This window comes from Mustela erminea, chromosome 8 (genome assembly GCF_009829155.1).
Source record: "Mustela erminea isolate mMusErm1 chromosome 8, mMusErm1.Pri, whole genome shotgun sequence".
Lineage (NCBI taxonomy): Eukaryota > Metazoa > Chordata > Mammalia > Carnivora > Mustelidae > Mustela > Mustela erminea.
In genome coordinates this window covers 94,140,667-94,162,725 of record NC_045621.1, presented here as the reverse complement: position 1 = coordinate 94,162,725, position 22,059 = coordinate 94,140,667, and the positions used below count along the sequence as shown (strand labels likewise).

General features: G+C 36.8%; 1 protein-coding gene across 1 annotated transcript in view; it reads right to left on the bottom strand.

Annotated features, from left to right (window-relative positions):
- Positions 1-17,061, bottom strand: part of DARS1 (aspartyl-tRNA synthetase 1) — a 62,785-nt gene extending 45,724 nt beyond the window's left edge. The window contains exons 1-4 of the mRNA XM_032353823.1: positions 16,821-17,061; positions 14,807-14,864; positions 10,937-11,029; positions 582-684 (exon numbers count right to left, since the gene is read on the bottom strand). Of these exons, the coding sequence (XP_032209714.1) occupies positions 582-684; positions 10,937-11,029; positions 14,807-14,864; positions 16,821-16,886 (320 nt within the window). The 5' untranslated portion in view covers positions 16,887-17,061. The remainder of the gene's footprint in view (positions 1-581; positions 685-10,936; positions 11,030-14,806; positions 14,865-16,820) is intronic.
- Between the last annotated feature and the right edge of the window lie 4,998 nt (positions 17,062-22,059).

The window sequence follows — 22,059 nt, the reverse complement described above, 5'->3', positions numbered from 1 at the left end:
CAAAACAATGCATTTCTACAGGAACTCTGAGCCAGACAGCAAAACTTGTGGGGAGGGGGGAGACGAGTGGGTTGATTTTACTTTTCTTTAACCCTTTTGATGTCAAAGTTAAAAGCTGTAAAATGTTATGACATTTGTTTTACTTCCTTTAGGAGGGAATCATTTGCAAAACTACACTCTTATTTTATATGCTTTTAGTTTTCAGTTAGAAAACTTGTTGCTTAATATGCAAATCTCAAACTGGGGGAGGGAGGTAGGAACTGAAGCTCAACAAACACAACAAAAAAAAGTTGCTTTGCTATGTTGAGGCTGCCAGGCTTTTTGTTACTCTACTTGAAAGTAAATGTGACTTGTCTGTACAGAGTGCTGCTTCAGCAGTTCCAAATGAATTTCAAGCCTGTGCTCCATATTTTCTCTTTTGTAAGTTTAATGTATTCAGCAATACTGAACTGACAATTTAAATAACTACATTTTTAAACAAACGAAGCATTGATGTTAATGTATGAAAATGGTCCAAACCCCTGGGAGTCTTGGTTCCCACCATTGTTTATTCTGACAACAGGATATAATTGCTTACTTACTTGGCAGCAAATTTAACCATCTGCTTGCTTGCATGGTCTCCCACAGCCACGAGCGCCTGGACATTAAACTGCTGCTGACGTAGGACCAAGAAACACTGCTTTCCTGAATAAGACAGAAAGAACACAAGTGTATTAAGGACATGCTACTTCAAGTTTTTACAAAGAAGAAAAATGTTTCTCTACTTTAAAACTGAGCCACAATTTACTATACTCATCAGGCACGTACATATGTGTATCCAGCTTCCATATACTCATACTGTTAGAAACCCAAGTTCCCTCTATGGTAATGAAATTGCCATAATTCCTTCTATGGTAATGAAAATGTTTTTAACATGTTATGAGAACACAGGCAAATCACCAATTTCAAAAAAATATTATAAATCAGAAAATTATTTTGTCATTGCATTGATTAAACAATTTCAAGTAACTTCAGATCACTTTAAACATTCATTCAATATCAAGTGTACACAGGCAAAGGCACTGTGCTAACCACTATGGGATCTTCAATGATGAAGCCACAGAAGTGCTAATAAAGTGCTTAGTACTGAGAACACAAGCATTCTGTGCAGGTGGTCCATTTTACTTCTCACCAAAGTATATTTTAAAGAGCACCTAGAAAGGTTAATTTCATCCATGTTCTATTTTCCTCTGTTTTCCCTTATCATCTTCCTTGTCCTTTTTCTAAGAGTTCCACATTTTCCTCTTTAAATTTTTTTTTTTTTTTTTTTTTTTTTAGGATTTTATTTGAGAGTGAGAGAGAGCGAGACCGCAAGAGAGCACAGGCTGGGAAAGCTGCAGAGGGAGAGGGAGAAGCAGGCTCCACGCTGAGCAGGGAGCCCAACACAGGGCTCAAAGCAAGGCTCTAACTCTGTAGCCTAGGATCATGGCCTGAGCCAAAGGCAGATGTTTAACCAACTGAGCCACCCAGATCCTTCTCCAAATAACTTACTTTGCATATAAAAGATCATTCCACTTATCCTCTACAATCAGTTTTATTTTTACATATTGTGGGTCTCCCTTCTTTTCATAAGGAACTGCCATTCCCTATTCTTAATAGGGAACTACTAAAAATATCAAAATATCAAAAAATATTATTCATAATATTCAGTGACGATTTATCCTTGTGACATCCTTTTCCTCTAAAGCAGACTCTTCTTAAGTCTCTGATCAAGTTTTGGGAAATTACTTCCTCATAAAATGAGTTAAATCTTTACAAGACCACTTTTCTTATCAGACTGTTTTATAGAACATCAAAAGAAGATTTCAGTTTTTAAAATCCTTGCAACCCCCCCACAAAATGCAAGCAGATTTATAATCATTACTTTCAACATACAGTATTTTGAAACACAAATCAGACCACAATCATGAGTCTAAAAAAAAAAAAGAAAAAAGGTTGTAAACAAAGTGCCAACAGAAATACAATCTATGGATTTCAGAGTAATATATGACTGACATATTTTTAAGCACCAAATATACACTTATTTTCCCTTTCCTTTGAAGTATGATTCAGTCATAAAGTAAAATCTTAAAAAAGAAAGTTACACTTTCTAAACACATTCAAGGGGATTTAAAGATACTGAATGGATAAAGACTGTTACTGTGGAGAAATCTGCAGGTGGATCAAAATGACATTATCCTCGGAACTACTAAAACCAGAGAATGTTTGATAAACTTTTAACAGAATGTTTTTGTGAAATGGAAGAGAATGTGATTTAGTAAGTATATTAGCTGTTCTACTAGTGCAGATAGGCAGCAATGACCTAGCCACACTACAAAGCCATGCTGTGATGAACTCCAATGCTATAGGAAAGACCTTAAGAGAATGGAGCTCTACAGGACTTAACACAAACAGCACATGAAAATGTCTCTTGGTCAGCACTAGGGGGTAATACTTTGTGTAAGGGTTGGTAAAGAGTAAAAGCTTTGAAATCAAAAGACCTAGGATCCTATCCTGTCACTTCCTAGGAAGGGGCCTGAGAGAAAATTACTGAACTACTTTATGCCTTAGTTCTTCGTCTGCAAAATGGAGAAAGTAATAGTACGCTTTTCATGTTTTATTTTCCCCTATAATCTTGAGGATTATACAGGTAATATATTTAGAGTTGTGACACACCCAATTAATATCATTAATTAATGTTAATTATTATTAATAGCACCACTGCCACTGCCTCTTTATTTGATTACCACTCCAATTTCAAATTTGGATTACAGTGTGCAACAATCATGCCAGGTGCTGGGAACACAAAGTAAATATTTGATAGATAATCATGATAGACTATTTTGTAAAGAAAGTGATAAAGCCATATAAAGCATAATCCCAATTTTGTCTAAGTATATTAAAATTGACTGTGTAGAGAAAAACAAAAACCAAAAGGTGAATTTGATTGTCTAGGTAAAAACCACCACAATGTGGCCACTAACAGATGTGAAATTATAGGAAATCATGCTGTTCTTTGTATTTTTGGGTTTTTTCCCTTGAACTTCCTACAATAAGCATGTACTATTTTTCTAATCAGAAAAAATACTTTTTAAGAGAATTGGGGAGGTAGATATAGAAGAAATATAAGGGCTGAAAGGAAATCTTGGCCATCTTCAAGATTTAACACAAATAGTATGTAGAACCTGAGGGTGTTGTAGGAGGCTAAATACAGAAGAAAATATGCTCTCAAAGATTCGACCTCACTGCTAGGTAAAACAAATAAAGAAATCGTTGGTAATGGGTGGAGTAAAGATTGTTCACTGTTCTCTTTCAATGTTTAATGTGCTTATTGTATGTAATTCTAAATTTTAGACCTTTTTTGAAAAAGGAAACAGATGGAAGGGAGGGGATTAAGTAGTAAAACCAGCACCATGAGGTATTATATAAACCTACAAGAAAGAATGTTTCAGCACAAAAACACCCAAATCAGTGCAACAGAAAAATAAACTCAAAATAGACCTTATAAGAGAAAAGAAATTCTAATTCTAGATAGAATTCAGGAAATTAAAAAAAAAACCCAACAAGTAAAAAAACTGAGTGATAAATGAAATTGAATATTAAACTGTACAAAAGAGAAGGGGAGACCTTTCTAAGTATAAAAGTTACAGAATATCTACACACAAAAAACTGAAAGTTTCCATAGTGTAGTGGTTATCACGTTTGCCTCACACAAAAAACTGAAACACTGGGAAAAACCATTTGCTAAATGACTTACAACATATATGAGTTAACATCTTTAACATATAGAGATCATAAAGATTTATTAGTAAAGGACATTGAGATTCCAACAGGTAAATAGGCAATAAACTATAACAAACCATTTGAAAGAAAAAGAGAAAGCCTGAGTAGGTAAATATAAGGGAAAAAATGAAGGTAATGCAAGTTGAAGCAAACAATGATGACACATACTTTACCTCTCAAATTAGCAGAGATTTAAAAAATATATAATGTTATTTAATGCTTGGGAGAATTAAGTGAAAACTGTTCCTCCATAAGTTGCTGATGGCAAGGTAAACTTGCATTTTCTTTCGGAGAATCACTTGGCAATAAGCATTAAAAGCTTAAAATCGTTCTCTGTTTCAAGAAGTGTATTTCTTACAAAGTATGTTAAGGGGGCACCTGGGTGGCTCAGCTGGTTAAGAGATTGCCTTCAGCTCAGGTCATGATCCTGGGGGTCTGGCTTGCAGCTCAGCGGGGAGTCTGCTTCTCCTGCTCCTTCTGCCCCTCCCACTCCCCCGTTCATGCTGTCTTAAATAAAATCTTTAAAAAAAAATATGTTAAGGAAATGGAGTATGGAAAGAGTCACAGTGACAAAGATGTTCACAGCAATATTATTCATATAAAAGCACTCAAGCTCTATTATTATTTATTTAAGCAGTCTTTATTAGTGCAATGATCTACATGTGACTTCAATGTTATGGTTCCCAGGTTTCTGGTGTTCAAAGCACTTCAAATACTAGAGCTTTGACGGTCCACTCAAAAAGATTTTTAAAAGACTTAAAAATCCCACAAAAATCCAGTACTGGTTTCCTGGTAAGTAGACCTGTCCACTCTGACTTCTATCAAGTTCTTTTGATACCAAGTTCTTGGCTGTTAGCAAACAAAGTTGTTCCTTCCTTGGTTCTGTTTGGTGATACACAGCACTGCATGACCTGCTTTGTTCCACGTTTTGCAGGCACTATCTCATAGACACTGGTGAGTGATAACAGGGAGCAGCATGCAAACTGCCATCGCTTTTATGTAGATTTAAAAAACAAAGAATATACTCATGCTTGTAAATCCATTTTTTCTCCCTGGAAGGATACACAAGAAACAACAGTGATTATTTTGGGGGGGAAGAGAGTGAGATGAGATGGAGAAGCTAGAATTGTGAGACTTCCGGTTTTTCCTTTTGTATCTTTTTTTTTTTTTTTTTTTAAAGATTATAAAATTTACCTATGTGAGAGAAAGAGAAAGAGTGAGAAAGCAAGTATGAGCAGGGGGAGTGGCAGAGGAAGAAGCAAACTCTAGGCTGAGCAGGGAGCCCGATGTGGGACTCAATCCCAGGACCCTGGAACCACCACCTGAGCAGAAGGCAAACGCTTAATTGACTGAGCCACCCAGGTGCCCTTTCCTTTTGTATCTTTTTTGAACCTTTAGAATTTTAATTTTTACTATATCCACACATTACCTTTTATTCTAATAAGTAAATATGTAATTTCTGACTTTAGCAAAAAAGTCCTTTTTGTGTAAGTTAGTACTGGAATTTTAAAAGACAGACTAATCAACTGCTAAATATTACTCATCTTTCTTCTTGGAACCTGCCAACCAGGAGACAGTTTATAGAAAGGAAGATAAAGTCAATGTTCAAAATAGCTGAATGAATTTGCTATTTTTAGGTATTTTAAATTTGGCTCCTTAAGAATTAAGAATTTGTCTTGCATTTTGATTCTCAAGTTTTTAGAAGAGGTAGTTTATTTTTTTAAGTTTACACAAGAGTTCTGTTTCAGAAAAACGTAAAGTTTGATAACTTTTATAGCACCTGGTGCATTCTTTATTTCTAAGCTGAAGAACATGATCACAGTCAGGACAAAAAAGCTTACCCCCATCTTCATTATGGTGATAGCTCAGTAATAAAGCAGACTTTTGTGGGAGAACTACATTATCCAAGATGTGAGGCAATCTTATGTTTTCATCTCTTCCTACTGTCTTTTAGCTTGCCAAGTTCCTGAATTCATTATTTAGATAATGTATCTTAACTTCCTAATACCCAACATTAACATTTTTCCTCATCATTAATGTTAATTCATTACTGAACAGAACGGCAAAGACTTAAATGTTTTAAAGTTACTTTCCGTTTGTTATTTCCCCTGAAATATTCTTGTATGTACATAAATTTAGGTTCTAAACTATCTGATAACCAAAATAAACTAGCTATTTTGGAAGAACAAGTAAGATTTCAGAAAGGATGGTATTGAAGGAGAGGTATTTTGTGTCAATGACTTCAATGTAGTATACATAAAATTTGAAAGGGGCCATAGATATTTCAATTATTCTTTCAATATGCAGGGTTAAGCTCATAAGCTTTCACAGTCTAAATAAATGAATTTTCAGTGTATCACCAAGAGTTATAAATTTCTCCTTGCTCCTGTATAAACCACCTGATTTGAGGGACAGGATCCATAAACCTAGTAAGAAATCTGATTTAATGTTTAAAAATGTATGAAATACTACCATTAAGAATATGTTCTTTAGATCATCTATTTTTTTTTAAAGATCTTATTTATTTGAGAGAAAGCAAGCAAGTGGGCAGAAGCAGGGGGAGTGGCAGACAGAGCGAGAAGCTGGCTTCCCGCAAAGCAGAGAGCCTGATTCCGAACTCGACACCAGGACCCCAGGATCATGACCTGAGCCCAAGGCAGCCACACAGGCGCCCCTAGATAATCTACTCTGGCAGAAATAAGAAATGTTGATGATCATTATTGGTAACAACATAGGGAAAGTGGCACTGTCACATACTTTTGGGAGTATTAACTGAGCAGTTTTTTTGGAGGATAATCTGGAATAAGAAATTTTAAATATGCATACATATGCCCTTCAACCCAACAGTTTCACTTCTAGTGATCTACCTTGGAGCAATACTGCCTTATGTAGAACTGTAACTAGAATTACGGAAAGATCTCCAAGAAACAGCGTTAACTGAAAATTTAGAAAGTTGCAAAATAACAAATAAAATAGATCAATTACACAAAATAAGACAAGTTAAAAGTCACATGAACAAAACAAAAAACCTTTTTATATATGAATATGTGCAGATGAGCATTAAAAAGAAAGATTTTTAGAGACATTGAGCAAATTATTAAGAATTAACAGAAAGGCTGAGGCAGAGGATAGGGGGTAGAGAAGAAAAAAAGGAGTATCACTTCTGTATTTTCCAAAAAGTTTATGTGAAGATATTAATGTATGACTTGGGTAACTTACAGCTTAAACACAGATACACACATATATATACACACTTAAAAACAAAATAGTAAGATTTTTCCAATAAAAAATGACGAAAAGCAGATTAATGTAAAATTCCAAGGGAAAAAACACTGAAAACTAACCTCGTACTATACTAAAAGAATACTACCCACACCTTTGCCAAATTGTTTATTCCAAGAATCCAAAAATGGTTCAATATTAAGAAATCCAACTACTATAAATCATTACAATTACAAAGAGTTGATTTGTTATTTGTGATGGTTACGTTCTATAAAGTCAGCAGGAACAATTTGCAAACATCAAGCCATTGCTCCTAAGGGAAATACAAGGTTAGGTTCCTGTGAGCCTTTGGTCACAATATTTTCACCAGTCCATCAATACATAACCTTGTTTTGTGGATATTTCTGTTTGAAGTCACACTGCTTAATATATATTGTTGATTCATTAACATTGAACTCAACGGCCAACAGTACTGTAACTCATGCTTGAATGAAGCTTATCTAATACATGTACTTTCTCTGCAAGGCATAAGCCTTCCTGCTGCACTTAGGAACACTGGAAAGTACTTTAACATTACCCTTGGTGCCTAATGTAAACAGCCATATCACCAACAAAAAGTATAAAACTATGAAGAATCTGGCATTAAATAGATTGTAAAAGAACATTTGTTCATGACAGCTGATACAAGAAGGTAGAGCGTCACTGTTTGACCTCAGTTGGGAACATATGCATTGGGCAAACTCAAGTTTTTGGTCTCTCTGCACATGTCTATGTCTGGCATTTCTGTGAATGACAGTGAAAAGTGCTACAGGTATTGATTTTGGGGTTACAACTACATTTTAGCAAGCAAGACTATTTGCAAATACACAATACATGAATAGAGAGGATCAACTACATTTTAATTTTTTATTATATGGAAAATTTCAAAAAACACAAAAGCAGAGAGAATAGTATATGAAGCTCTATATAAATACACTCAACACAATTAAATCTCAAGGGAAAAAAACTGATGAAAAAAGTCTAGTAAAATTTAACATCTATTTCTGATAACAGAAAATTTGGACTAGAAGAAAACTTCTTTTAATCTAGTCTTTAAACTCTGGCATTGTTTTCTAATGACATTTTATGCAGAACATCCAAAGTCATGAAATAACTCATCAGGAGTTTAAATCTCTGCTGTTTGAAAAATTCTTCATTGAGGGAATCCCCGTAGTACTGGAGAATCTACTAATCATTGCAAAGAGAAACAAAAAATAAGATAAACATTTGAAAGAAAAGGACAAAAAAAAAGATCGTTATTTGTAAATGATAACAATATCTACCTGTAATCCCCATGTACTTCAATAATTATCAACTCATGGCTACTCTAGTTTCAGCTTTATCCCAATCCTCATATCCCTCGATTCCTGTATTACTGTGAAGCAAATTTCAACATTATTTCATTGATACATAATTTGTATGGATACCTAAGAGATAAGATCTTTTTAAAAATAACATTACCACAGTACTATGATCTCAATTTCAAAAGATAAATTTTTTAACATCAAACATCCAGCCAATGTTCAAATTTCTGAGAGTCTCAAGTATCTTTCCTTCCTTCATTTAACTATATATTTAGCTTCTGATTCAAACAAGTGACCATTGAGAGATAAAGTTCTTAAGAACATCCCTTCCTTTTCAATTTATTTGTCTAAGAGATGAGGTCATTTTTGCCTAGTAGTTTCCTATAGTCTAGATTTTGCTGATTGCATCCTCACTGCTACTTAACATATTCCTTTGTCCTGTGTTTTTCCTTTAAGTTGGTTGTTAGATCTAAATGCTGCATGAGATTCAGGTACAATTTTTTGGGCAAGACTAGTGCATTGGTGGTGCTGAGTTCTTTCATGAATAGATATAAAATATTTATGGTTGGCCAATGTGTTATTAGCAGTCACTGGTGATGAATTCCTGGGTAATTTACTAGGGGCAAAATGATGAAGTTCTAACATGTTTTTTTCCCATTTTATTAGCTGGAATACTATTCCAGCAACTTCCCCCTAACTACCATTTGGTTAGCCAGTGATATACAATTCATACAGAAATTGTATGAATTTCTTTTTATTTACTTTTTCTTTATTTACCAGTTTTCAAAATAATAAGCTTGTTTCACTGGTGACCAACCAGGTTTTCTGCCTGTCTTAGCATCATTATAAATTTATGGATTTAAAAATAGCTGATGAGGTTCAATTCACTGCAGTTATCCTTATTGATTCTCAAATTGGTCCATCTAGGGGATGCAAGCAAACAGAAATATTCTTGGTTCAGGTGTAAATGTAATATGCATGGTATCTTTTCATTTGCTAAGTCACTATATTTAAGAAACATACAAAGGCTTCCAGTCTAATGGGAAAAAGAAAACAAAATGAAGGCTTAAAATACAATATGATTATCTTTTGGTAGAATAAATGGCCCAAACTTTCAGAAACATAAATCAACATTTTTGGGAAAAAAAAACAGAAAACAAAAAAACAACACCAGTTTTCTCAAAGTCCAACAGTACTCAGCTATTTGAGGGGAGTATATTGGAAGAGCAGACAAACTTTTAATTGTAGTAATCCTGAAAGTAAGATATATGCATATGTACATGAGATACATTTATAAAATAATGTATATTAATTCTATAATAAACATTTCAAAACAAGAAATGTAACATAGAATGAATTAGATAGCATAGAAGTAATAAGCTCTGCTTGGGAGACTAAGTCTCTTAGAAAACTACCACCTTCTGTTCATATTCTACCAATTACTATGAGTTCTTGGGTGAGTAGCTTTATTATTTGACGCATCAGTATATTCATTTACAAAGTGGAATAACAAAGCCTGTTCTATCTACTTCACAAATTTGTAGTAATGATCAAATGTGAAAAAGTGTGTGAAAAAGCATAAACATTATAAACTAATGTTAAGTGTCAATATTTTTAGACAATTTTGAACACTAGGCTAGGGCAATTTTATGTGAGGAACAGGCCTATCTAAACAACCCTAATCTTTCTTCTTTGTTGTTAAGGCTAAATTCTTAGTAGTGACAGAACTTTCTAGTGACAAAAATATTCTGTATTTGTGCTGTATTTGGGAGCCATTAGCCATTGTGGCTATTATGATTCAAATTACAGCTAGTGACTTGAACTTAAATTTAAATTTAAATAGTTATATGTAGCCAGTGGTCACTGTATTGGACAGCCTAAACTTAGCCTTATTTCTTTGTTGCCTATCTTGCTATCTAAATATTACAAACATAAGAATGTTAACATATGAAAAGCTTCTCAAACATATTCTTTACTTAAAAAAATTTAAACTTTTGGGGTACTTGGGTGGTTCGGTTGGTTAAGTGTCCTATATTTTATTTCAGCTTTAGTCTTCATCTCTGGGTTGTGAGAGAAAAGCCTGTGTTGGGCTCTGCACTCAGTGTGGAGCCCGCTTGGGATTCTCTCTCTCTCCCCCTCTCACCCAACTTCCACCCAAAAAAACACAAAAAACAAAACTTTAAACTTTTGAGTGATGCTAGAAAAGTACCTTCAAGTCTTAGATTTAATCTGAGTCTTTAAGGTCAACTTATTTTTAAGGATGTCATTTATTAATCTTTTTTTTTAAAGTAGGGTCTACGCCCACAGGTGAGCCCAACACGGGGCTTGAACTCACAACCTGGAGATCAAGACTAAGGCTGAGATTAAGAGTCAGTGTTTAACCAACTGAGGCATCAAGACATCCCAAGGATGTCTTGTAAGAACCTACACATGGATTACTGCTTCACAGTGATTTAAAAAAAGAAAACAGATGTTTATGTTTTGTTTTTAAAGATTTATTTTGGTCTACGAGGAATTTGCAAAACAAAAAATTCAGAGTCCTTACCAAAAGGACTTGAAATCAATCTTACCTTTAGCTCTACTTGTATGAACCCTTGCACGCACCCAAACAACTTCATCAGCTTTGTGTACTGTCAAGTCACTAACCCGAACCAAAACTCGATCTGCAGCAAATAAATAAAACAATTTTGCATTCAGAATTTACAAAGTTGTAACTATTTTGGTTTAGCAGCTAGCATAAGTACTTGGTATTATCTTTTTTTTTTTTTTAAGATTTTATTTATTTATTTGACAGAGAAAGACCACAAGCAGGCAGAGAGGCAGGCAGAGAGAGAGGAGGAAGCAGGCTCCCTGCTGAGCAGAAAGCCCGACGCAGGCCTCGATCCCAGGACTCTGAGATCATGACCTAACCCGAGCCGAAGGCAGGGGCCCAACCCACTGAGCCACCCAGGCACCCAGTACTTGGTATTATCTTAAGTAATTTTCAATCTCCAACAACACCTTCACCTTTTCTTTTTTTTTTTTTTAAATATTTTATTTATTTATTTGACAGAAATCACAAGTAGGCAGAGAGGCAGGCAGAGAGAGAGAGAGAGAGAGAGAGAGAGAGAGAGGATGAAGCAGGCTCCCTGCGGGGCAGAGAGCCCGATGCGGGCTTGATCCCAGGACCCTGAGATCATGACCTGAGCTGAAGGCAGAGGCTTAACCCACTGAGCCACCCAGGCACCCAACACCTTTTCTACCATTCTCCATATGTAATTTGCTTCAAGCTTTATGAATTGTACTATGTACGTCTCTAAAATCTATCCAATTATTTCATCTTCATTGCTACCATCTCAAACCAAAGTACCGTTTGGTTTACCTAAAACACAGTAACAACCTTATAATTGGCATTCCCTGACCCCCTAACTCAGGCTACACTGGAGTCAAAGAGATAGTTTCAAAATGCAATCTCTTGAATACTTCAATGACTTATAGGGCCAAATACAGACTGTCTTCACCTGCCTTTGCCTAAATGGACATGATATTTTCCCTTGTCTGCCATAGTATGTAAGTCAATCATACACGGGAGGATTTTCTGCCAGGCCTGGATAGTCATGGTACCAGGACATAGAGAATGATCCAGGGAAGGCATGTTTCTCAAAATGAACTAATCAAAGTCCTTCTGTGGGACTTAGTATAGAGACATGGGAATGAAGCTCTCTTCCCTGGGGTTTCTGAGCTGAGCTGGTATAGGCCTGGGCTGCAGCCACTATCTTTCCCAGTACCAGAGATGGCAGGACAAGAGAATAAGCCAACAACCTCAAGGAGACAGAGCCAAAAAGTAAAGAGGAAGTGTAGATGCTGCTTGAGCCTCTAGATTCAATTATGCTGCATGCTATCTCAACTTTGTTTCCTATAATTATGTGAGCCAATAAATTCTCTTTTTGGCTGTGAGCCCCCAATGCTAATAACAAAATACTGTATTTATCCAGAAATCCCAGGAACAGGAAAACTGACAAAATTTACAGAAACAGGAAAACTATGACAAAATAACTACTATGTCCAGATAGTGGTACAAGGCAATCGTGATCCAGAAATCATTTAATTTTAAATAGGCAATAATGAATATCAAAGAAATATTTAAGTATTAATTAAAAACAGTAACAGACATGACATCAAAACATCAAGAGTAATAAAAGATATCTATTCTCAAGAGTTACATTGCCTAATTATAACCAAATTTGTCAATATATCATGCAGCAAAACCTAATTACTATATTACGAAAAATACCTTTGGGAAGACATTATAATGAAATCAAATTATCAATCTAGTTTACGTACTTTGCTAAATGTATTTATAGCTTCTCTCTAGAAGCAAAGATGCAGCTTAGAGAGTATTTGATTTATAGAACACCGTGGTTCTCATTGCCAGAAACAAAGAGAAAGAACGAGGAATTTCTAAGCCATGAGGTATCACGGGAAAATTTCTGCAGAACACTGCCAGAAGACTTTATAAATTAAGCCAACTTCCAAATCTATTGTGTAAACTCAGTCAAAAGAAAGTGTGAAAGAGAAAAGACAGACAAAGCAGCATAAAATTTTAAAACACAAATCTGAAGATGTCAAGACTGAAAAAGCAAATGACTTACTAATCAGTCAAAACTCAAAACCAAAAGAAACAAGAGTAACATAAATCTAAAAGAATGAGTTTATAAATAAGAGGCATAATTAGAATAATTTTTAAAGTACTTTTTAAAAAAAGATTTTACTTATTTATTTGAGAGAGAATGAGAGAGATCACAGAGGGAGAGGAAGAGGAAGAAGGAGAAGCAGACTCCCCACTGAGCAGAGAGCCTGATGAGGTATGGGGTATGGGGCTCGGGCCTCCCTCAGATCCCTCCGGATCTCAGGACCCGGAGATCATGACTTGAGCCCAAGACAGATGCTTAAATGACTGAGCCACACAGATGCCCCTTAATACTACTTTTGAAAACGAAGAGTACCATTCCTTCTTTTCTGTAGCATTCCAACTAATTAGCACAGCGGTTCTCAACATTCAGCATATCCACAAATACTTAAGACACATGTTACACTCTCACCAGTATGACTGGCTGAGAAAATGATCAGAGGCAACAGGATTTCAGTTTGAAAATCTGCCGCCTCTTCCACACTTTTAAGTTACTAGCATTAGAACAAAGGGATTTGGAGAAATGGAAGCACATGCAAAGGAAACTGCATGTTGAACCAAGTATTAGGATTTTAGCAGAGATAAACCAAAGGCAGAATTTTCCTGTTATAGTACTGTAACCAGGAGACACACACAATTTATTACCACCCCTCCCCTGCTCTGGCCCACCCCATGAGAAGAAATTTTAAGTGGAAGACAGTAGTGTGGCTTTGCCAGCCAAATGGGAGCTGTACCATAATAGGTGATTGGGGCTCATGTAAAAGACTGAAGCTCCAGTGAGCTTCCTTGTTATAGTCCAAGGAAGTCCAATTCGGGAAGATGTTGACGCTGAAAAAAAGTCTCTAATCACCCCTCCTGCTTGTCCTGGCAGGGGAATGTCATCTTCTATACTGTTTGTATTCCATTTTATACTAAATTATTTTACTCCACCATCTTTGCTTTTGGAAACTGTTTATTCTTAGCAAACCATGTCTTATATTGTACATTTTCCCAAGAAAGTTGAGAAGTAAAAGTTATTTTCTGGCAGTGGAATAAATCGAATCCCAAATTACAATTGAACTGACCTGGAGGCTTACTTCCGAAATATAAAATTCATAGGCAGGCTTCTAAATCAGAAGTACATAAAGAAAGAAAGAAAGAGAAAGAGAGAGAGAGAGAGAGAGAGAGAGAAGAGAAGAGGAGAAAGAAGTACTTAGTACTTCCAATGGGCCAGAACTTAAAGGTTTGCAGTTGTACCAACGTTTGAATGATCTGGGGTGTCTACCAAAAGAAAAGTGATTGTTAAATAGTTGAGGGTAAGATAAGTCTGCTGAAATTCCACACAAAATATATAAAAATACAAACAAAAGGAGGAACTAAATAGAAACAGAAAACCTACAGGTCTGAGAGAAACAGCATGTGACAAGTCAATTTCAAGGAAATATAATAAAGTGAAGGGGAAAAAGGAAAGGAGGTCGCTCCGTAAAATATGCAAAAAGGCTGCATATAATGAAGGAGTTAATATTAACCATTCTTCTTTATCTCCTAGGCTAGAGCTAAATTTTAGTTAAATTTTGTACCTTACCCTTTTAATACAATCTACCACTTAAAGTAAACTTTTACTGTATTTTTCTTCCCTTTCTAGAGTAGTAACCCTAGACTGAAAATGATTATGCAGGTTATCATTTAACCTTTTCAGAGTTATGCCAAACTTACTTAACTTCATGAAGAGCTTTCCTGGAATTAGGAGGGGGGGCGGGGAAAGAGGCTTAATTATCAAATAGCTACTGACCTGGTTTTTCTTGTGATTGTATCATTGAAGATATTCCATATCTTTCTTTAGCATAATCCTACAAAAAATGGTTTTGGATTATGACTTTTTATTTAGACACGAATAGCACAGTATACACATACATACAAATAACAGAATATAAAAATGAATTCATTTTAACCTTCAGGACTGTTTTATTAATTTAGGGAATTAGTAGTTTTAAAGTGTGGAAATCTGCCGTATCATTTACCCATATGCAGAAAAAGTTTCTTTTAATTTGTACTGAAGATCACGAGTCCTGGATGGATATATCATACACAACAGCACTCAAAGATAAAATTTTCACACATAAACAACACATCTTAACTACCTTCTTCAAAACGAACATTAAATGACTTCAAAGCAGGGATATAAATTTCCTCTGTGAAGGGAGTAGGATGAAGTAACAGTTTTATTAACTTCCTACAGGAAGAGATGTTCAAAGAGAACCAACATTTTTGGGTAAGCTTTCTGAGCACCAGATGTCCTCAGTTTTTAGAAATTGAGATGTTGAATATAAACCACTACAACTTTGTAAAATGGCAAAAATATTCACCAGCTTCCTGTTTCTAAAACTACCTTCAGCATACAGGGTTGCAAGGGGTTAAAAATGGACACTATCTAATTTCTTATTACATTTTAAAGAGCAGGAACAGGGTATCTATGGTACAGACTATAAAGTATAGTTTATATACTTTATAAACTATAAAGTATATAGTTTATAGACTATACTATACTTACAGAAGAGATAAGTGGCCTTTTATTTTAATCTCACTACACTTTTAAAATGTTATCTTAAGATCCTTCTAGCAAGAAAATGACATAATTCCACCACGATCTCTACCTTATTATCTAGACCTATGCTATCTGCAAGGGAGCATAGTTTATATAATTAGATCAAGAATAAGCAAAAATAATTTCCTTAGCTTTTATAAGGTATTTTAAGACATACAGGAAGCAATTAGTTTCTGTCACTCTATAGCTATCTGCTGGATTACTCTCCTTTAGATCTGGCAGACACTGGAGTTTGTGTTTATATCAAAACAAACCAAACATGTTAAGGTGAGTACTGAATAATTTTTTTTTTCAAATTAAAAAAAAAAATACACTAAAGACAAAAATAACCCAGCCCTAATAGACAGTCACAGCATAAGTAGATGTTACAGAGTGTGAATACAGAGATCACTTATCAGTACTGTTCATATTTCAGCTTTTGTTCCATCTGATATTATTAAGATGACCCATTCCTTATGTAGCTTATCATACATTCATAGCTCCTCAACAGAAAAATTAGGAGCTGGGAAGGGATTAGGACCTGGTTATCCTACAGCACACTAAGCTGTAGGACGACTTTTAAACTTTCATTTCTGAAAAGCACTGTAGGACCACTGGGTATTATGAATTACCCACATGATCTTGAATCACTTTATCTCAAATACTTGCTTTGCAAACTTCCCTACCTACCTCACCGGGTCCCTAGAAGGGACAAAGTAAATAAAAATGGCAAGCGCTCTAGAAAGCTGCCACATAGCAAATGGTCATTAAACATACTGGCAGATCGTTTTACTGGCATTACTTGCAAAAACATTAGGAACACGAGAGCTGAGGAAAAAAATCGATTATTAGTGGACACTAAAATTTTACGGGGCGAGGAGTAGGGGCGGATTACATGAAGGACGTGCCTAACCCACTGTGATCCGGACGCTCCTACTTCCGGGACAGTGGGCGCTCCGAGTCCACCCCACCCCGGACACGCTTCTGTTCCGCTAGGCCTCCCAAGCGCCCCTGTGAGAAATCAGATCCGGTGTTGGTCTGGCCACGCTGCTCGCGCAAAGGCCCAGTGAGGGTTCCGGGCATCCCCGGCCCCAGGCTTGGGGCCTGCCAGCCAAGTGCCAATAGGGAGTCGGAGGCAGGGCCCTGCTCACCCTACCCCCTCCCTCAGACGATGCGGCCCTGGGGGCCTGTTCTCCTAGGCCCGGGAAAGGAGGACACCCACTTCCGCCGCGTCCATGATCTCCCGCGGCTTCTCCTGACTCTTGCGGCTTGCGCTGGCGCTGGGCATCGAGACAATGGGACGGGGCAGCGGTCACCACCCTTCCTCGCAGGCTTCCGTAGGGCAGGCAAAGGGGCTTCTCTGTGCCACACAGTCTCCGCCTTCCCGGCCCTTCAGCCAGCACGCGCTCTCGGACTCCCGGTGGAAGGTCGGCTCCGGAAAGATCGCGAGAACTGAGTTCCCTGAGCGCCGTAAGGCGAGCTGCCGGGCGCCGCCCTCCCTTCTGGCCCCGCCCCTACCAGAGTTGAGCGTTTCAGGGAATCCCTGGGAATTCGTTGGAGTGGCGCAGCACTGGTTCTGAGGAGTTGGGTACCTGAATTCCATTAGGCGTGACCCGGACCTCTGGCGTTTTTCACTCTTATTCTCGTTGCGACTTTTGCTCGGTTCTCTTCAGACTTATATACCCCTACTGGCTTTAAATGCAGACTGTTCACTAAAACATTCCCTCAAGCCAAGGCTTCGACTTTCCTCCCTCAGACTTTCCCTGCCTTCACACGCCCCAGCGGCATTGCAGCTGCCTGCGGGTGCAGGAGACCTCTTCCTCAAACCGCTCCCTGTGTATTGAGGTCACAGGAGTGCCGGGTCAAAAGCAGTTGGCTTGCTAAGGTAGGATTGGGTACCACTACCCAAGGGATAGGTGAGCTGTAAACACAGTGGTGGAAACCCCTCACAATTACGCTGATTACCCGGACCCGTTGCATCGTTTCAGGATGTGCGTAGTGTTGATTGTTCAAGGGACACATCTCCTTGTTAGGCTTTAAAAAAGATTGTGATCCATGAGCCTTTTATCGCAATTGAAAGTAATTTGGTGACTAGATTACTCTCTCCTGCTAGACTAATTGCACTCTGTCAAGTTCTAACTATCTTAGTCATGTCTTAGCCTGGCACGAAGTGGCACAGTTGATACTCGTTAAAGAGTGCAGAGAGACCCCAGTGCAAATAAAAGGGCTCTGGAGGCTTCCTCATAGAGGTCCTGGGATACAGTCGCGAGAAGACAGATATCCCTGCCCTTGTGTAGCTGGCCGTCTTTCTGATTGTAGCTGAGAAGAAGAGAGATGCCATGAAAGTTTCTTTGAGGGCATTCACCTCAGGGTTTCCCGAAGAAGTGATTCTTCAGCTAAAATCTAAAGTAGGTGTAGGGGCAATCAGGTGAAAAGGGACTGAAAAAATAGAATATTCAAGATGAGAGGGTACAGAGAGAAAGATCATGGTCAGGTTGAGGTAGTACGCATAAGATGCTTTTGAGACATCCCAAGGGAGATGTCCAGGTAATCACTGGCCTTGTAAGGTCTGGAGCATAGAATAAAGATCTGGACTATGGATAAAGATGGGTAAGACAGGATAGCTATGTGGTTATTGAAGTCCTGGACCAAAAAGAGAATATTACAAGAAGAGAGTATTAACATTGATCGTCAGTTGCTGTATAGACCTCAAGTAAGATGAGGACTGAAAAATATTTGTTAGATTTAGCAACATAGAGGCTATTGGTATTCTTAATAAACACTGTTTATGGTAAAGTGATGGGGTAAGAATTGGCTGAGAAGTGAGTGACAGTGAAGAAATCAAAGTACTGTGAAAATGATTCTAAAAATCTTTATATGGTGCCTACTATGTGCCAAGCATTGTCAGTATTTTAGGTATACTAACTCACTTAATTCTTAAATTTTTAAAAATTCAAAATACAGATGAAACAATATTAAGTGTATGATATAGTGATTCAACTTTTATTTATGTTATGAAATGCTTACCACATTAAGTGCAGTTACCATCTGTATTCCCTATGCTGTACTTAATATCCCCATGATTATTTTAATTTTTTTAAAGATTTTATTTATTTGAGAGAGAGCAAGGGTGAAAGAGATCAGAGAAAGGGGGAGAAGCAGACCTCCCACTGAGCAGATAGCCCAACTAGGGGATAGATCCCATGATCCTGGTATCATGACCTGAGCTGCAGGTAGACAGTTAACCCGCTAAGCCACCCAGGTGCACCCCCCCCCCCACCCCATGCCATGACTTATTTTATAAGTGGAAATTTGTACCTCTTAATCCCCTTTACCTGTTTTGCCCATCCTTTACCCTCTCTCCTCTGGCAAGCACCACTTTGTTCTGTGTATGTATGACTATATTTTATTCTTTTTTAGATTCTATATATATAAGTAAAATCATATAATATTTGTCTTCCTCTGTCTGACTTATTTCACTCAGCATAATGCCCTTTAGGTCTACCCATGTTGCCCTAGATGGCAAAATTTCATTCTTTTTATGGCTGAGAAATATTCCATTGTTTATATACCACACTGTCTTTATCCACTTATCTATCAGTGGACACTTAGGTTGCTTCCATGTCTTGGCTATTGTAAATAATGCTGCAGTGAACACAAATGTGCATGTATCTTTTTAAATTAGGGTTTTCAGGGGCGCCTGTGTGGCTCAGTGGTTAAAGCCTCTGCCTTCAGCTTGGTTCGTGATCTCAGGGTCCTGGTATTGACTCTCTGCATCAGACTCTCTGCTCAGTGGGGGGCCTGCTTCCCCTTCTCTCTGCCTGCTTCTCTGCCCACTTGTGATCTCTGCCTGCCAAATAAGTAAATAAATAAATCTTAAAAAAAAAATTAGGATTTTCATTTTCTTTGGGTCAATACCCAGAGGTGGAATTACTGAATCATATGGTAGTTCTATTTTTTTATTTTTTGAGGAATCTCTGTACTGTTTTCCATAAGTTGCACCCATTTACATTACCATCCACAATGCCCAAGGGCTCCTTTTTTCCCACATCCTTGCTAACACTTGTTATTTCTTGTCTTTTTGATACTAGCCATTCTGACAGGTATGAAATGATATCTTACTATGGTTTTGATTTGCATTTTCCTGATGATTAGTGATATTGAGCATCTTTTCATGTATCTGTTGGCAATTTGTATGTCTTTGGAAAAATATCTGTTCAGGTCTTCTGCCCCTTTTAATTAGATTTTTAGGGGGTGTTGGGTTGTATAAATTCTTTATATATTTTGAATTGTAGCCTCTTATCAGATACATCATTTGCAAATATCTTCTTCTATTCAGTAGGCTGCATTTTTGTTTTGTTGATGGTTTCCTTTGCTGTGTATAGTCTACATACACAGGGGAGAAGGGTATAGTCCTGGTAGTTTATTTTAACTTTGGTTTCCCTTGTCTGAGTAAAATTCTCTGGAAAAATGTTGGTAAGGCTGATGTTAAAGAGATGACTGCCTATGTTTTCTTCTAGGATTTTTATAGTTTCAGGTCCCACGTTTAGGTCTTTAATTTATTTTGAGTTTATTTTTGCCTGTGGTGGAAAAAAGCTGTCCATTTTTATTCTTTTTCAAGTAGCTGTCCTGTTTGCCTAGCACCATTTATTGAAGAGGCTGTCTTTTTCCTATTGTGTATTATTGTCTCCTTTGTGGTAGGTTATTTGGCCATATAAGCTTGAGTTTATTCCTGGGATCTCTTTTCTGTTCCATTGATATAGGTGTCTGTTTTTGTGCCAGTGCCATACTCTTTGATTGCTATAGTTTTGTACTGTAGTTTGAAATCTAGGAATGTGATACCTCCAGCTTTGTTTTTCTCAAGATTGCTTTGGCTATTTGGCATATTTTTTGGTACCATACAAATTTTAGGATTATTCATTCATTCTATGAAAAGTGCTGCTGGTATATTGATAGGGTTTGCACTGAATCTGTAGATTGTTTTGGGTAGTATAGATATTTTAACAGTCTCAATTCTTCTAATCTGTGAGCATCTTTCCATTTATTTATGTTATCATCCATTTCTTTTATCAATGTCCTGTAGTTTTCAGAGTACAGTTCTTTCACCTCCTTGGTTAAATTTATTCCTAGGTATTTTGTTCTTTTTGCTGTAATTATAGTGGGATTGTTTTCTTTATTTCTTTTTCTGCTAGTTTGTTATTTGTGTCTACAAGTGCAACATACTTCTGTATATTAATTTTGTATCTTGCAACTTTACTGATTCCCTTTATCAGTTTTGATAGTATCATGTCATCTGCAAATAGTGAAAATTTTACTTTCTTCTTACCAGTTTGGATGGCTTTCCTTTCTTTTTGTTGTGTGGTTGCTGTGGGTAAGACTTCCAGTTGAATAAAAGTGGTGGCAGTGGACATCCTTGTCTTGTTTCCGATCCTAGAGGAAAAGTGTTTAGCTTTGCACCATTGAGTATGATGTTACCTGTGGGTTCATCATAAATACCTTTATTAGGTTGAGGTATAGTCCCTCTATACCCAATTTGCTGAAAGGTTTTTGTTTTTGTTTTTGTTTTTTTATCATGAATGGATGCTGAATTTTGTCAAATGCATTTTTCTGTATCTATTGAGATGATCATATGATTTTTTTAAAAAAATCTTTTTTTAAAGAATTTATTTATTTGTCAGAGAGAGGGCACAAGCAGGCAGTGTGGCAGGCAGAGGCAGAGAGAGAAGCAGGCTCCCCACTGAGCAAGGAGCCCCAAGTGGGACTTGATCCCAGGATCCTAGGATCATGACCTGAGCTGAAGGCAGCGGCTTAACTGACTGAGCCACCCAGGCGTCCTGAGATGATCATATGATTTTTATCCTTCGTTTTGTCGATGTGGTATATCACATTGATTGATTCATGAATGTTGAACTATCCCTTGCAACTCTAGAATAAATCCCACTTGATCATTGTATATTGTATCCTTTTAATGTATTGTTGAATTAGATTTGCTAATAATTGTTGAGGATTTTTGCATTTATGTTCATCAGGGATATTGGCCTATAATTTTCTTTCTTTTTTTTTGGTGTCTTTGTTTGATTTTAGTATGAGGTAATGTTGGCCTTATAGAATGAATTTGGAAGTATTCTTTCCTCTTCTATATTTTGGAATAGTTTGAGAGGATAGGTATTAACTTTTAAAATATTTTTTTTTTTTTAAATATTTGATGGAATTCACTTGTTAAGCCATCTGGTCCTGTACTTCTCTTTGTTGGGAGTTTTTGTATTGATTCAATTTCATTACTAGTAATCAGCCTGTTCAGATTTTTTATTTCTTCATAATCCAGTCTTGGTAGATTATGTGTTTCTAGGAATTTATCTATTTCTTTTTTGTTGTCTATTTTGTTGGCATAATTTTCTAGTGGTCTCTATAATTGTATTTCTGTGGTGTCAGTTGTAAGTTGTCTTTCATTTGATTTCTTT